This window comes from Melozone crissalis, unplaced genomic scaffold (genome assembly GCF_028551555.1).
Source record: "Melozone crissalis strain CALT ecotype California unplaced genomic scaffold, PUWL_Pcris_2 ptg000032l_1, whole genome shotgun sequence".
Taxonomy (NCBI): Eukaryota; Metazoa; Chordata; class Aves; order Passeriformes; family Passerellidae; genus Melozone; species Melozone crissalis.
Window position 1 is genome coordinate 3,759,419 of NW_026535810.1, and position 14,715 is coordinate 3,774,133.

Consider the following 14,715-nt stretch of genomic DNA (forward strand, 5'->3'; position numbering starts at 1 on the left):
TAGACTGAGGGGCAGGATGGGCAGCTGGAGGTGCCATGTCCTCATCTGCTGCCTGGAGACTCCGTGGTTTGTGTGGCAGAGCCCCTGGCTGGGACAGAGCTTGGAGCTGAGTCACCAGCACGTGCTGTGACAGCCTGGGGGCTGGAGAAGGGCAGTGGCACAGTCAGTGGCACAGCCAGTGTCACATCCCCATGTCCCAGCCCAGTGGCACAGCCAGTGTCACATCCCCGTGTCCCAGCCCAGTGGCACTCTCAGCCCAGTGTCACAGTCAGTGTCACATCCTGATGTCCCAACCTGTCAGCACCCAGCACATCCCTCTGGCTGTCCAGGACACCAGGACCCCTGCCAGGGGGCTCAGGGACCCTGGCACAGAGCCCAGAATGCCCCTGTGGGTTTGATTATGACCCGTGGAGCAAATTACCAACCTTGTATGAAGACCAGCAAACCACAACAGTTTAGGCAGAATAATAGTGAAGTTATCACGGGGTGGAAAAGTAGATTTTGGGGTTTTTGGTATTGCAAGATGGAGGAATCTGGGTGTGTTCAGCCTTTCTCCTTCTTCTTCTTGGCCTCCATCTCCTGCTGTGATGTTGGCACTTTTGGATTGGTTTAGAGCAGAAGCTCGCTGTCTAACACAGGTGATAGGTATTGGAAAGTAATTGTGAACATTGTACATGTAGTTTTTAGTATAAAGACATAACACTGCCCCAGGGGCAGGCAGAGTGCCTGGAACTGTCCTGCTAGACAGACTTCAGCAGAGCAAAAGAAAATTTTTTATATATAAGATGCAACAAACAACCTTAAGACCAAGAAATGAAGAGCCCTGACTCCTTCTTCAAGTGCTGAGCTAAGAAAAAAGGCTTTTGAACTTTTCTCAGAGTCTGAGAGTCTGAGAGTCTGAGTTCAAAACTGCACTCTGATAAGCTAGAGATCCCAACACCAGCCCAATGTCCCAGCCCAGTGTCACAGCCTGGAGTCACATCCCCATGTCCCAGCCAGTGTCACTATTTGGTTTGGGGTGCCATGGTGCAGATCCCTGCAACAACCCCAAAGGAAGCCCCAATGATGCAGAAACACGACTCACTATTTGCATGTTTTGCATTTTTATTTTTGCCTGGTTTTGTGGCCTGTGTTTGTATAAATAAGGCACCTTAATTTAATTTAATTTAATTTAATTTAATTTAATTTAATTTTATTTTATTTTATTTTATTTTATTTTATTTTATTTTTTATGTAACATTCCCAGAGCACAGAGCCATTCCTTTGGAGTGCTGGCACATGGGGCTCTGTATCTTCATGCTGCAAGATAATTCTTGGGTTTTCTGAGCCCTGTCCCAAACAATGCTGCATTCAGGGGCTCCAGCAGCATGCACAGATCAGCAGTGGCCACGAGCTTAACAAATCAGAATTTTCCTTCCCAGCAGAACAATGAGGCAGCTGAACATCAGCAGCTCCCAGCCAGCTGACTGCTAAAGGAGTCTCCAGGCATTGCCAGTGAAAATCTGTGGAATTCTGGGTCTGTACCTTGGCATTGGGCTTGGGGAGTGAGAGGAGGTGAATTGAACAACACTCCAAAGGCTCAAAGGACAGCAGGAGGAGAATCTGTCCAGGGCTTCATGCAGGGCCCTCCACACCACCCAAATCCTTTCCTCCTTCTCCTGCCCCCCATGGTTTGTCCCTCCCTTTCTCCACACCTGAATACCTGTCAGGGTTTCCCCTTCATCCCCTCTAAAGCAGATCATTTAAAAGCAAACACTCCTTCCCCGGTCCAGCCAGAGTGGGACAGAGTTGGAAAAGTGTCACACCAGGTGTGTGTTAGAAGATTGGTTAGAAAATAAGGTTGCAAATCATCAGAGCAGGGGCTGATGCAGTTTCAGGTGATGTTATTTGTGAGTGGTTGTTGTTTCCTGAGTTACTGGAGATTTGGGAGCAGGGAACAGGGCTCAGTCATGGGCTTTGTTTTTCTGCATGTTTCTGGAACTTTCTGCTGGGTTGAAGGATTTTATAGCACTTCACAAGGTTATTTAGAAACATCAGCTTGCCTGGACACCACAGGGATAAAGCCACAGCTGCAGAATTCACACCCCACTGAACCAAGGGGAGGAAATGAGGCAGGATCTTCCTCATGGTGCAAATCTATCCATCCCCAGGCAGTGCCCTGGTGTTTGCCTTTTGGACAGGTGTTTTTGCAGTTTTGTCCCCTGAAATGCCTGAAGGTAGAAAACTCTTGAACACAGGGGTGTACAATGCAATGTGCAAAGCTGAATTCTCAAACTGAAGGCTGGGATAATCATGATGTGGCAGCTTACAGTTAATATGGACACAGGGTTTGGAAAGAGGAGGCGAATGAAGGTGAAATGTCCTTTTTAAGTACCTGAGTGCTGTAACATCAGATTGGGAGGAACATAATGGATCATGAAGTCAGCTGTTGGTCAGTGTAGGAAGCCAAGTCTTCTAAATACATCCATAAAACAAACTCAGCCATATCCAGCAGGCCTCCCTGGTCCTTGAACTGCCACTGAGCTGCTCTGCAGCTTTCCTGTGTTATCCAGGGTCCTCCATTGCCATTTTCCCTTTGTATGGGTTGTCTGGTGTTCTGTTTAATATTTTCTTCCAGCTGCCTGGCAGGATGATTCTCATCTCCCCAGGTATTTATAGGTGAGCATTTTCACCTTTTCCCTCTCCTCCTTAATTCTGTGAGTGTCATGCATTTAAATGAGCTGGCTCAGGGTGTGATGGCAGCAGAGAGGAGAGCCCACCTGACTGCTGAGCTTTCTTTTGCTTTTTACTGTCCCTTTAGAGGCTATGTGCTTTTATTTGGCAGATTAAAAGTTAGAGATGGTGGGCAGATGGCAGCCTCTTGTTTGCTGCTATCCCAAACCTTTTCCTGGTTAGGTCTGGGATCCCAGGATAATGCTCCCTCACGGCTTTATCACAGTGTGGGTTCTGCACTCAGATTTTACCCTGTCCCAGGCTGATTTTCACGTGGAACCTGGGAGTGTTTTACTGCCCCCCCACACACACAGAGCAAACTGCTTCCCTCTACCTGTGCTGGCAGCACTTCCTCCTGTGCCTGCTGGAATAAACCACCAAGCATTGTGTGGAGCTTTTCAAAGAACTTCCCTTTAACTCCTTATCTATCTCAACTCTCTTATCTCTATCCTGTGCCTCTGCTTGTGCCTTGTGCTGTGCTCCAGAGCTGGAGAAGGGTGTGCAGGGCTGCCCTGCTGCAGGGAGGGCTGGGTCTGACGCAAATAGAAACCAGAGTTCAGTGACTCCTGTGTTTAGTGGTTTGGCATTTTTTCAGTGCAAGGTTAGTGCTTTACATTTAAGGAGAGGGATTTTATTATTCCTGTTCTTACATCTCCCAGTTTTAGGTTTTATTCAGTGTTCATTAGAGCTGGCTTAGCCTCCATTCCCATTTTCCTTCCCCTGACCTTAGCCAGTGGCTTTGCAGAGCTTGTGGATGACTCAAGGGTCAGCTGGGTTGGAGCTGAATCAGCCCCATCAAATTACAGACAATTCCCTTAAACCTTCGTTTGCTGAGGAAGATGTGGCAGTGGTCACTTGTAGTTTGCTAATTTTACTTAGAAAAAAGTGACACAATTACAAAGAACTCCTTTAACCTAATTTCCAAGCTGGCTGGAGGCTGCAGATGAATGGAGTATTCCTCACCCTGCCCTGTCTGCTCCCTCCATACAGGAAAGGAGTGGTGCAGAACGTGCTCCAAATGGCATTTCCTATTTTGTTCAACTGGCAGCATCTGAGCACCGAGTCCATGCAGGCCAGCTGCAGGCAAAACTCTCACCTGCACCCAACATGAATTTAATTGCAGCTTTCCGGGCCCTCAGGGTGGATCAGAACCACGTAGACATGAGCATTTTGAATATTGTAGACATGCATATTCATGATCAGGACAGACTTGGATCATTTTCCTGGTGCAGGGAGGTTAGACTGACTGGACAGTTTTTTGGTCTGTTTTTCCAAGAGCAGCAGGAATATTTTAGCCATAGTTCTGCCAAGGCAAATCCTGTTTATCTGAGTGCTCTTGTGGGAGGCTGATTCTCTGTGAGAGGGTTTATGAACAATTTACTGAAAGGCTTGAGGTCCTGCTTGACAGCTGAGTTTGTTTTGAGATTTACCTAAAATAAAGTCTTAAAGCAGCATTGAACCTGGTATCACACAGAAAAGGCCCAGGTGTTTGAGGCACAGAGTGAACTTTGCTTTAGGAAAGTCACTCGCTTCCCAAAGCACGAGGACAGTGAGGTTGTTCCCTTGGGTGAGTGCAGGCTGCTAATTCTTGCACTTACAAACCAGGTAAAAATATGGTTTCACTGCCAGAAGCCTGCTTAAATTCCCTCCCCTTCCTAAAGGCCCACCCTTGGCTGTCCATGAACATCTCCTCATGAACACAAGTGTTAATTAAATGTCTCCATGTGGGTTTGCAAAGAGAATGGACTCAAAGCCTGCAGTCATGGACTTTTAATGTATATATTTAATGGAAAAAAATTACTGAGGCTTGTTACCCCATTTAGGAGAGTGACCCAAACCATGTGGGATGTTTACAACAGGAATTGTCCCTGCTCCACCTAGCAGAGATGTGCAGCTCCTGGATCATTCTTCCCATGCCCAGAGCAGGAGGAAAAGGCTGTGTGCCCATACTCAGCATTTCACTTTGTGCTTTGGAGTTCACAAATAAGCTGGAAACAGAGAATAATTTGAAACCACCAGTCTGATTCTCTTAATCTTCAGTGGATTCTCTTAATCTTCAGTGGATTCTCTTAATCTTCAGTGGGACCAGGTTTGCTGCTGACTGGGTTTGCTCCCTAGCACAGCTGAGGGAGCTGCAGCACTCCCAATTCTGTCCTGAATTATTTTTATTTGCTTTTCCTTGACATTTCCTTTGCTTTAAGGCACAAACTGAGAGCCCATCAGAGGTGTCTGTGCTGTGAGTGACTGAGCAGGATCTGTCCTGGGGGACCTGTGGAGCATCAGGAAGGGCTGAGCCCAAGGAGCTTCAGGCAGCACCTGCTGAGGGTGAAGCTTTGTGTGCCTGTAAAGCCGAATGTGCTGCCAGGCTGTGAGCAGTGCTGAGAATGGAGCGGTGCAAGGTTAGTGTTATAATAAAACTGGTTTTTTCCAGTAGAAATGATCCAGAATACCAACACCTGCCCTTCATCTCTCCTAAAGGAACAGCAAACCAGTGACCTGCTGTGTTCTCCAGCAGCTGCTCTGTCTCTGGGCTGTTGGACAGATGGACATGGAGAGGCAAAGTGGGTTAGTGAGGAGCATTTGCCTGGTGCTCAGGGCTGGCAGTGCTGCCCCAAGGGCTCGTTGGCTTCTGGAGCAGGGAGTTCCATGTCAATGATTAATCAGGAATTCCCTGTCTGATGGAGGGCTCAGCTCGGTGAGGCTCTTTGTGCAACACTCCCGTCCTGCAGATGTTGTTTGGGACTGTGGGTTCCAAGTCTTGCCAACTGACTTTTCTTTATTTGTACTGAGTGCATTTGAAGTTGCATCATTTCCTCGGTAAGAACAGTTTTATTTTTGACTGGAGTGTTTGTCAGGTGGAGGAAATCCTAAATGTGAGTGCTCTCTGGTGGTGGAGATTTCTGCTCCAGCGTTCCCATTTCTGCAGTGTATTTTCCAGGAGCATGTGAATATACCTTGTCTGGACTTAAAGATCCTTTTTTTTTAAACTCCTTTCCCTAAAAATAAATACTAAAAAACAAAATAAAAGTGTTTTTCTTGCCTTAGTGGACTTCTAGCCAAGAGAAGAATTTCTCTCCCTTAAAATGATTTATCTTCTGTGACTCATTGCTTTTTATTTTCTCATTATCAATTGATGTTTTAATGAGGCAATAAAAACTTCTCATGAAAGAGCTGATGTTCCTCCTCAAAATAACCCACAAGGATTAAATACTGTGAGTTGCTTTTTGGCTGCTGGGCTGCTGCAGAGAGGGGACTGAGGGGAAACTCACTGGGGCTGCAGCTCCTCCCCAGGGGACAGCTCTGATCTCTGCTCAGGGACAGGGACAGGACACAGGGAATGGCTGGAGCTGGGCCAGGGGGGTTGGGATGGAGATCAGGGCAAGGTTCTTCCCCAGAGGTGCTGGCACTGCCCAGGGAATGGTCCCAGAACTCCAGGAGGGTTTGGACAGAGCTGCCAGGGGTGCCCAGGGTGGGATTGTTGGGGTGGGATTGGGTGATCCTTGGGGATACCTTCCTACTCAGGATATTCCATGATTCCATGGCATTAATACAGAAATTATTCAGATTGGACTATTGCAGGGAAATGTTTTGTTGCAGCAGGAGCTGATGTGACTTCCATGAGATACAAAACAAGGTTTGACCCTGGGGGTGTCATGGAGCTCAGGGCAAGGTTCTTCCCCCAGAGGTGCTGGCACTGCCCAGGAAATGGTCCCAGAACTCCAGGAGGGTTTGGACAGAGCTGCCAGGGGTGCCCAGGGTGGGATTGTTGGGGTGTCAGGGCAGAACCAGAGGTGGGATTGGGTGATCCTTGGGGATCCCTTCCCACTCAGGATATTCCATGACATTGATACAGAAATTACTCAAATTGAACTATTGCAGGGAAATGTTTTGTTGCAGCAGGAGCTGATGTGAGTTCCATGAGATACAAAACAAGGTTTGACCCTGGGGGTGTCAGGATCCACTCCTGGGGTTCCTTTTATTAAGGAACTTTTTTTTTTAATCAAGGAACTGTTGTTGCTTTGAGTAACAAACCCCGGTTCTCCATGTTACACCTCAGCACGGAAATGCCTGTGCTGGCTGTGGAAAGCACCAAATGGATTCCAGGTCTTGTTTTGTGGCCTTGCCCTGCAGAGGAATCATGGGTTTAACACAGCTCAAAGCTCCCCATTTGCTCTGCCCTCCTGGGTTGTTTTCTTAAGCTTTTCTGAGCTCTCCATGGGCAGGGCAAGCCCAGCTCTCCCAGCAGAGCCAGGAAAAGAGGCCCTGCTGTTCTTGGGCTGCTGCTGTGCTGAGCCATGCTCAGGGATGAAAAGGAGCTTTATCAGCAAGGAGGGTGAGGAGCTGGAGCTCCTGGTGGGAACAGCTCTGAAATTTGAACTCTGGTGCTAGGAAAGAAAGAGAAATGAACTGAGATGTAAATGGCGTTGTCACTTGTTCATAAAGTCTGTGTCCCCAAAGCCAGGCTGGAGAGGTGCCTGGAGACAGATCCTTCTTCCCCCTCATCTACATCTGCCTTTGTCACTGATACATTTTCTGAAAAATCCTCTCTTTGGGATTTTCCTCCTGAGAAGCTGAGAGGCCTCAGGAACAAAATGCAAACAATGGTTATCTGCTGCTGTGCAATGCGACAGGTGCATCTGGGATTGGTCTCATGTGGTTGTTTCTAATTAATGGCCAATCACAGAGAGTCCAAGCCACAAGCCTTTGTTATCATTCTTTCTTTTTCTATTCTTAGCCAGCCTTCTGATGAAATCCTTTCTTCTATTCTTTTAGTATAGTTTTAATGTCATACATATATCATAAAATAATAAATCAGCCTTCTGGAACATGGAGTCAGATCCTCATCTCTTCCCCAATCCAAGCACCCCTGTGAACACCATCACAAGCCTATTGCCACAGAGCTGAGGACACAACTCATCAGAGCCCAGTGAAACCTTTCAGAACTTGGTTTGCAGGCCCAGAGTGGGATGTGCTGGCTGAGCTGGCTGTGGGGAAGTGGCAGGCAGGATGTGAGGCTGTGCAGGGCCAGACCTGGAGGTTCTGCTTGGAGCCAGAGGGTGCTGGCACTGCCCAGGCTGCCCAGGGAATGGGCACAGAGCTCCAGGAGCCTTTGGACACCAGGATGGGATTGCTGGGATGTCTGGGACTGGATGGTCCTTGGGGCTCCCTTCCCACTCAGGACATTCCCTGATTCTCTGATTCACTCAGGGATGCTGAACTGTCACGGGAGGAAACTGAAACTGGGCTCTGGCCATGCCAGTTTACATAATTCATTACTTGAGGAAGAGGTCAGAGTATTGGGTGCTGTGATGGTGGCCTGGCACTGCACTGCAGCAGGAAAGGCCTTTATTTCTTTATTTCTTTATTTCTGTATTTCTGCTCAGCTAAAACAACCCCCCTCACCCTCTGTGTGGCCATAGGGCTTAAAACCTCAACCTCAATCTGCTGGATCTTTATTTTCAGCATCAGCAGTGCCTTGAGCACAGTTCTGTGCTGCTGGGCAGGAAACTGGGAGAGCAGCCTCAGGTAATTCACCTTTTTTGGGTGTCCATCTCCAGGAGGTGAAATGATTCTGCTCATTGTGATATCCTTGTGGTTTCCATTACATATTGATGTCCCAGTGTGACTTGATCTCCTTAATACCAGCAGGGTTGTGTGGGTTTGGTTTTTCAGGCTCTCCTCTGTATATGCAGAGTCTCTCATGGGCTCCCAGCCCGGGATCTGATCCCTTTGCACTTTGACCTGTTCAGGATCTTCCAAAAAATTAAAAAAATTAATCTTCCAAAATATTAAAATTAGGGGCATTGGTATTGCTAATTATCTTTTCTAAAACATTACTGGTACCTTTCAAACAGCATATCTCTCAAAAGAGTAAAATATCTTTGCATTCTAAGCTCATTATTATTTTGGGAAATGCATATCAGGACACCTTAAGTTAAAAGTGATGTAGGAACAAGAGGATGTTTTGCAATTCTTGTGTCTTCCCAGTGTTCCAGGAGGAAGCTGGAGTGGGAGAAACCAACACTTGTAGAAAGTGGAATGCTGGAGGATATTTCTTGAGTTTTATTACACCTGCTAAAAACTGACTGCTGCCAAGATGCTGCAGAAAATTCTCAAATGAACAATAGAAAATGTCAGGGCTGTCACCACATGGGGGTGGTAATAAATTCAATAAAGTAAGGCTGGAATTGGTGCCGGAGTCCGGCAGCATTCGAGGCTCCCGGGCTCTGTGGACGGGCTCTGGTGCCATCTAATGTCCCGAGGTTTAAATGCAGCTGCAGACAGGGATTGGAGCTGGAAATCCAGGTTTGTGTGTTGATCCTAAACCTGTTCTCCTTTCTCCCCCTGACAAACAAACGCTGTGTAAATTCCTCAACTGTTAGTCTGGAATTATTCTGAGTTCTCCTCATAGGTAACTTTCAATAAAATGGGAGCTTGTTTGGAAACTTTTTCTAACTGAAACATCATTTTAAAAATAACATCAAGTTATTTTCTGTCTTGTTTGCAGAAAGTATCAAAGAGGCGGGTAGGGATAGGAATGGTGTAGTTTAGGGTTGTTTGCACACAGAAATTTTTAGGAATTTTTCCTCTTGTGTAGCAGCACTGATGATTCCAAAGTGCAAAAAAGACATTGCTGGAGCTGAGAGGCTGCAATTCCCTCCTGGGCTTCTGTCTTTGTTTAATTTCAAGTGTGATCAGACCTCCCAGTGAGGGCTTCAGAACTTCTGCTCGTCTGGCCTGAGCTGGGCCATGGACAACTGCAGAACGTGAAACAAGAATTTGCCTGTAAATCCCCTTTATGAAATTAAATTAAATTTGCTCCTCACACTCACGTTCACTTCTAGTGAGTGTAAATGCCACATTATGGGTCTGGCAGTGAAGCAGGGGCAGAAATGTCCTCTGTAGGTGGTGGAACTCCAAGCCAGGAGTTGTCCCTGTACCCTCAGGTCTCTGCTGCTGTGCCGGTGCCCAGGGTTTCCCTGTCCTGTTTCCATTGAGTCCTGAACCTCTGCTTTTGTCTGATTCCTGCCTTTTGTGTGCTCTGGGCAGCTTCGAGAAGGGCCGGATTTACACCTTCATCGGGGAGGTGGTGGTTTCCATGAACCCTTACAAGAACCTGAACATCTACGGGCGGGACACGATCGAGCAGTACAAGGGCAGGGAGCTCTACGAGAGGCCTCCCCACCTGTTTGCCATCGCCGATGCTGCTTACAAAGCCATGAAGAGACGATCCAAAGACACCTGCATCGTCATCTCAGGTAGGTGAGAGGGCTCTGCATGGTGATGAGCATCTGATCCCTGTGAAATTCCAGGCGGAAGGAGAATAATGGTTTGCCTAATGACAGCGTTTTATAAAAGAAACTTCATTAAGCTTAAAGCTGCTCATTTGCATTTGAATCCGTGTGTGGAGATCGGCACAATTATTTCTTATCTCATTCAGGAGCCGGTGCCAGCCAGGAGCTGGATCTGTGCCTGCAGAGGGATAATGTGAGCAGGAGCCCTGGGTCTGCTCCGGAGTGACCTGGGATCTGTGGAGTTGGGATCTGCAGGGCTGGGATCAGCGGGGCTGGGATCAGGGCTGGGATCAGCAAAACTGGGATCAGGGCTGGGATCTGCAGGGCTGGGATCAAAGCTGGGATCAGCAGAACTGGGATCAGGGCTGAGATCTGCAGGGCTGGGATCAGCAGGGCTGGGATCTGCAGAACTGGGATCAGGGCTGGGATCAGCGGGGCTGGGATCAGGGCTGGGGTCTGCAGGGCTGGGATCAGGGCTGGGATCAGCAGGGCTGGGATCAGCAGGGCTGGGATCAAAGCTGGGATCAGCAGAACTGGGATCAGGGCTGGGATCTGCAGAACTGGGATCAGGGCTGGGATCAGCGGGGCTGGGATCAGGGCTGGGGTCTGCAGGGCTGGGATCAGGGCTGGGATCAGCAGAGATGGGATCAGCAGAACTGGGATCAGGGCTGAGATCTGCAGGGCTGGGATCAGCAGGGCTGGGATCAAAGCTGGGATCAGCAGAACTGGGATCAGCAGGGCTGGGATCAAAGCTGGGATCAGCAGAACTGGGATCAGGGCTGGGATCTGCAGAACTGGGATCAGGGCTGGGATCTGCAGGGCTGGGATCAGCAGAACTGGGCTTATCTCTCCTCAGGAGCTGCTGATTTTTGTCTCTGTCCTGACTGGAAAGGCAGCAGTGGGAGCAGGGCTGGTACCAGAGTGATCCCTGCCTGGATCCTGGCACTTCTTTTCCTTGATGTCCCCGTGCTCAGGCAGCTCTGAAAGGAGAGAGCCCCGGGCTGGGGTGCAGAACAGTGGCCCCTTGTGCTGCTGCAGGCCAGGCTTTCTCCTCTAACAATATTCCTTTGATCCTCTGTGTGCCAGCCCTTTTCCCGACCTGAGGAATCTCACAGCACAATTGCTCAAAGTCAGCCCAGCAGCAGCAGCCAGGCAGGGTTATGGCTGTGTTTAGAAAATGTCCCAAGTGCACACAAAGATTGCTTTAAAAAGAAAAAAAACAAGAAAAAAAAAACCAAACCACCCAGGCACTGTTGGGGTAGAATTGAGGTCTTCTGTCCAATTATTTGTTTTGCTTTTTTTTTTCATCTGTTTGTGGTGTTTCTGCCCCCAGGTGAAAGCGGGGCTGGGAAAACTGAGGCCAGTAAATACATAATGCAGTACATAGCAGCCATCACCAACCCCGGGCAGAGGGCTGAGGTGGAGAGGTAAGGCCTGGGCTGGAAAAGAAGGAAAATTCTCCTGCTTGGAGATCTTTCTGTGGGCTGTGGAGCACCACGTTATCAGATGGTCTCTTGTACATGCTGATTTATACTTAACTTTTCCAGGTACTGCTTTTACTCTGGGAATTTTGCAGTGTTAATTGCTGAAATCACATTAAAAAATTCATTTTGAAAGTTCAAAATCAAAACAGCATCTAGAAATACCATCCAGCCAATATCAACCATCTAATGGCAGGACTCAATGATCTTAGAGGTCTTTGCCAACCTAAATGATTCTAAATCACTTTTCCTGGGGCAAATTGCCTGAAATTTGGGTGGGCTAGAAAAACATGTAGAGTGCAAGGAGTGTAATCTGTGACCTTCCTGGCTCACATGATTCTGAATTGCAAAATGTCCCTCTCTGTCCTGAAGTAAAAGCTTTGGAGCAAAGAACGTGGCTTTCTGCAGAAACAGATTTAAACCTACCCCAAATGAACTTTGAAAATGATTGAAAAAGAGTTCAGAAAATTGCTTTTAGAATTGAAATGTGTAGAGAAGCTAAATTTCTAGTGCTGATTTCAGGGTGGGGGTCTGGTCTGTGAACCAAAGAGCATTTGCTTCCTCTGAGGAGCATTGCTGACAGCTCCCAGCTGATTTCCCATGGGATTGCTGATGCCATCCACACCTGCCCAAATCTGCCAGCAAAGAGCATCACTGCAGAAGTGGCTGTGAAAAAAAAACCCCATGGTGTGAGTGTTGAAGCCTTACCCTTTTCCACCCCTCCATCCCTGCTGCAGAGTGAAGAACATCCTGCTGAAATCCAACTGTGTGCTGGAGGCCTTTGGCAACGCCAAGACAAACCGCAATGACAACTCCAGCCGCTTTGGGAAGTACATGGACATCAACTTTGACTTCAAGGGAGACCCCATAGGGGGGCACATCAATAATTACCTGCTGGAAAAGGTAAGGCACTCTCCTTTCCAGGCTTGCAGCCTTTGCTGGGGTTGCTTTTGCAATCTGGGCTTTGTCAGGAGGAAGTTTTCTGTTCAGATGTGTACAGCAGGTGAGGAATGAGGGCACAGAAAATAAATCCAGGGCTGAAGTTTTCCTCAGTGCTGGCAGTGCCCTGTTCCTGGACTTCCAGAGCTCACCAGCAACAGGGCTGTGTTACCCAAAGGATTTTGTGTGTGAAGTCTCATCTAAGTTTTTATTTTGGATAAAATTTACTCTCTGCACAGCTCCTGCTTTGTAATTCTTGCACTGAGCTCTCCCTGGAGAAGGAGATTTCCAGGGCTGTAGGGAGTGAGTGTGCTTGAGAAGTGTTACTTTGGAATAATGCCACAGCCTTGGGTGAGCTGTTGGTAGTGTTGTTTTTATATATTCCAAGTGATCATGAGCATAATTATTTTTCTCATGTCATTAAGCGGTGGCTGAAAACATTGGAATATGCAAAACTGGAGAGCTCAGGCTGAGCCATTAACAGTTCTTGCTGTGGGAGACATGTCTGGCTTTGATTATGTGTTTGACCACATCTGCCAACACCCTTTTTTGTGTTTCTTTTTTACTTCTCCCCTTATTTCCCTGAAGTCTATTTTCAGAGTAAACACTTTATTTTAAAAAACAAAACAACAAACCCAAACATTTAACTTGGGTTGCTTTGATGTAAGAAGAGGGCTGGGACTACAGCTGCAGTGACTGAAATCCTGATGATTTATTTATCCTGATTGTTTATTTCATATCCTTGACTTCTCCCAAGTTAAATTTGTTTCCATTTGAAAGCAGTGGAGGCTCTGGCCCAAATGCAAGCAGTGGCTTTGCAGTAGAAACACATCAAATCATGGAATATCCTGGGCTGGAAGGGACCTGCCAGGATCATCCAGTCCAACCCCTGGCTCTGCCCAGACACCCCAACAAACCCTGGGCATCCCTGGCAGTGGTGCCCAAACCCTCCTGGAGCTCTGGGACCATTCCCTGGGGAGCCTGGGCAGTGCCAGCACCTTCTGGGGGAAGAACCTTTCCCTGATCTCCAACCTAAACCTCCCCAACACAGCTCTGTTCCGCATCACTGTTCATAGTTCAAACTTGTAGCATGAAATAAGGGCACATTGCTGGTTGACTGAATGTCTGCTGCATTTAACCCTTTTTTTTGTACTGTTTTACTCTGGTCTGTTTGCTGTATTTATCCCTTTTCTGTGCTGTTTTACCTCTGGAATGAGGATTCTGGAATGGAGCTACAGCTCCTAAAACCAGACCCTTGTGTCAGAGCAGAGCATCCCCTGGTACTGTGGGTGCTGTCCTGGGGCTGTGGGAGTGGTGACCACCAGGCCCTCAGCATTTATCTGTAGTCACAGAGTCCTGGTTTTCATTTCCAGTGATTAAATCATTCTAAAACTGAAATGATGGTTTTTATTTGACTCTTCCATGAAAGCAACCCCGTGGTTCCCACATGGGACTCCTGGGTGGAAGTAGGACATTGCAGCTGTTACACAACTGCTGCTTTTGCCTGCAGACCTCAAGCTCCAGGGTCACACGTGTGTGGTGGTGTTCCCAAGAGGCTGAGTGTGAGGTGGGATGGATTTGGGGTGTCCTGGTGGCCTGAGGGGACACTAACACCCAGCTCTGTGATTTGTTCCCCCAGTCCCGTGTGATCGTGCAGCAGCCGGGGGAGCGAAGCTTCCACTCCTTCTACCAGGTTTGTGTCACAGACATCTTTTCATTAAAAATCCTTTCCTTAGGATTTTTTCCTCCTGACAAGCTGAGAGGCCTCAGGAACAAATGTAAACAATGGCTATCTGCTGCTGTGGAATGCAACAGGTGCATCTGTGATTGGGCTCATGTGGTTGTTTCTAATTAATGGCCAATCACAGTCAGCTGGCTCAGAGAGTCTGAGGCAGCTGCCTTTGTTATCATTCTTTTCTGTTCTTAGCTTAGCCAGCCTTCTGAGATGAAACCTTTTCTTCTATTCTTTTAGTATAGTTTCAATGTAATATATATCATAAAATAATAAATCAAGCCTTCTGAATATGGAGTCAACAATCTCATCTCTTCCCTCACCTGAAAAACCACTGTCACAGGTTTGTGTTCCTTTGTTGGAGCATTTGTCCTCTTGGGCAGAGCACTCAGGGCTTTCACCCTCTCAAGTGTTGTGCACAGGGTTCCCTTTTGCAGCATCTTGGGTGATCTTGGGTTCTTCAGTTCTCTGCAGGGGCCTGGGAAGATGGATTGTTTTCTATCCTCCAGTCCCATATTAACACATTGCTAAACTTAAAAGGAGGCTGACTAAACAA

At 47.6% G+C, this 14,715-nt stretch overlaps 1 protein-coding gene across 1 annotated transcript in view; it reads left to right on the top strand.

The window, feature by feature from the left end:
- The window catches only part of MYO1D (myosin ID), a 176,712-nt gene that overhangs the window by 33,246 nt on the left and 128,751 nt on the right, over positions 1–14,715 (top strand). Inside the window, exons 2-5 of the mRNA XM_054281490.1 lie at positions 9,763–9,971; positions 11,341–11,434; positions 12,226–12,391; positions 14,067–14,120. Of these exons, the coding sequence (XP_054137465.1) occupies positions 9,763–9,971; positions 11,341–11,434; positions 12,226–12,391; positions 14,067–14,120 (523 nt within the window). The remainder of the gene's footprint in view (positions 1–9,762; positions 9,972–11,340; positions 11,435–12,225; positions 12,392–14,066; positions 14,121–14,715) is intronic.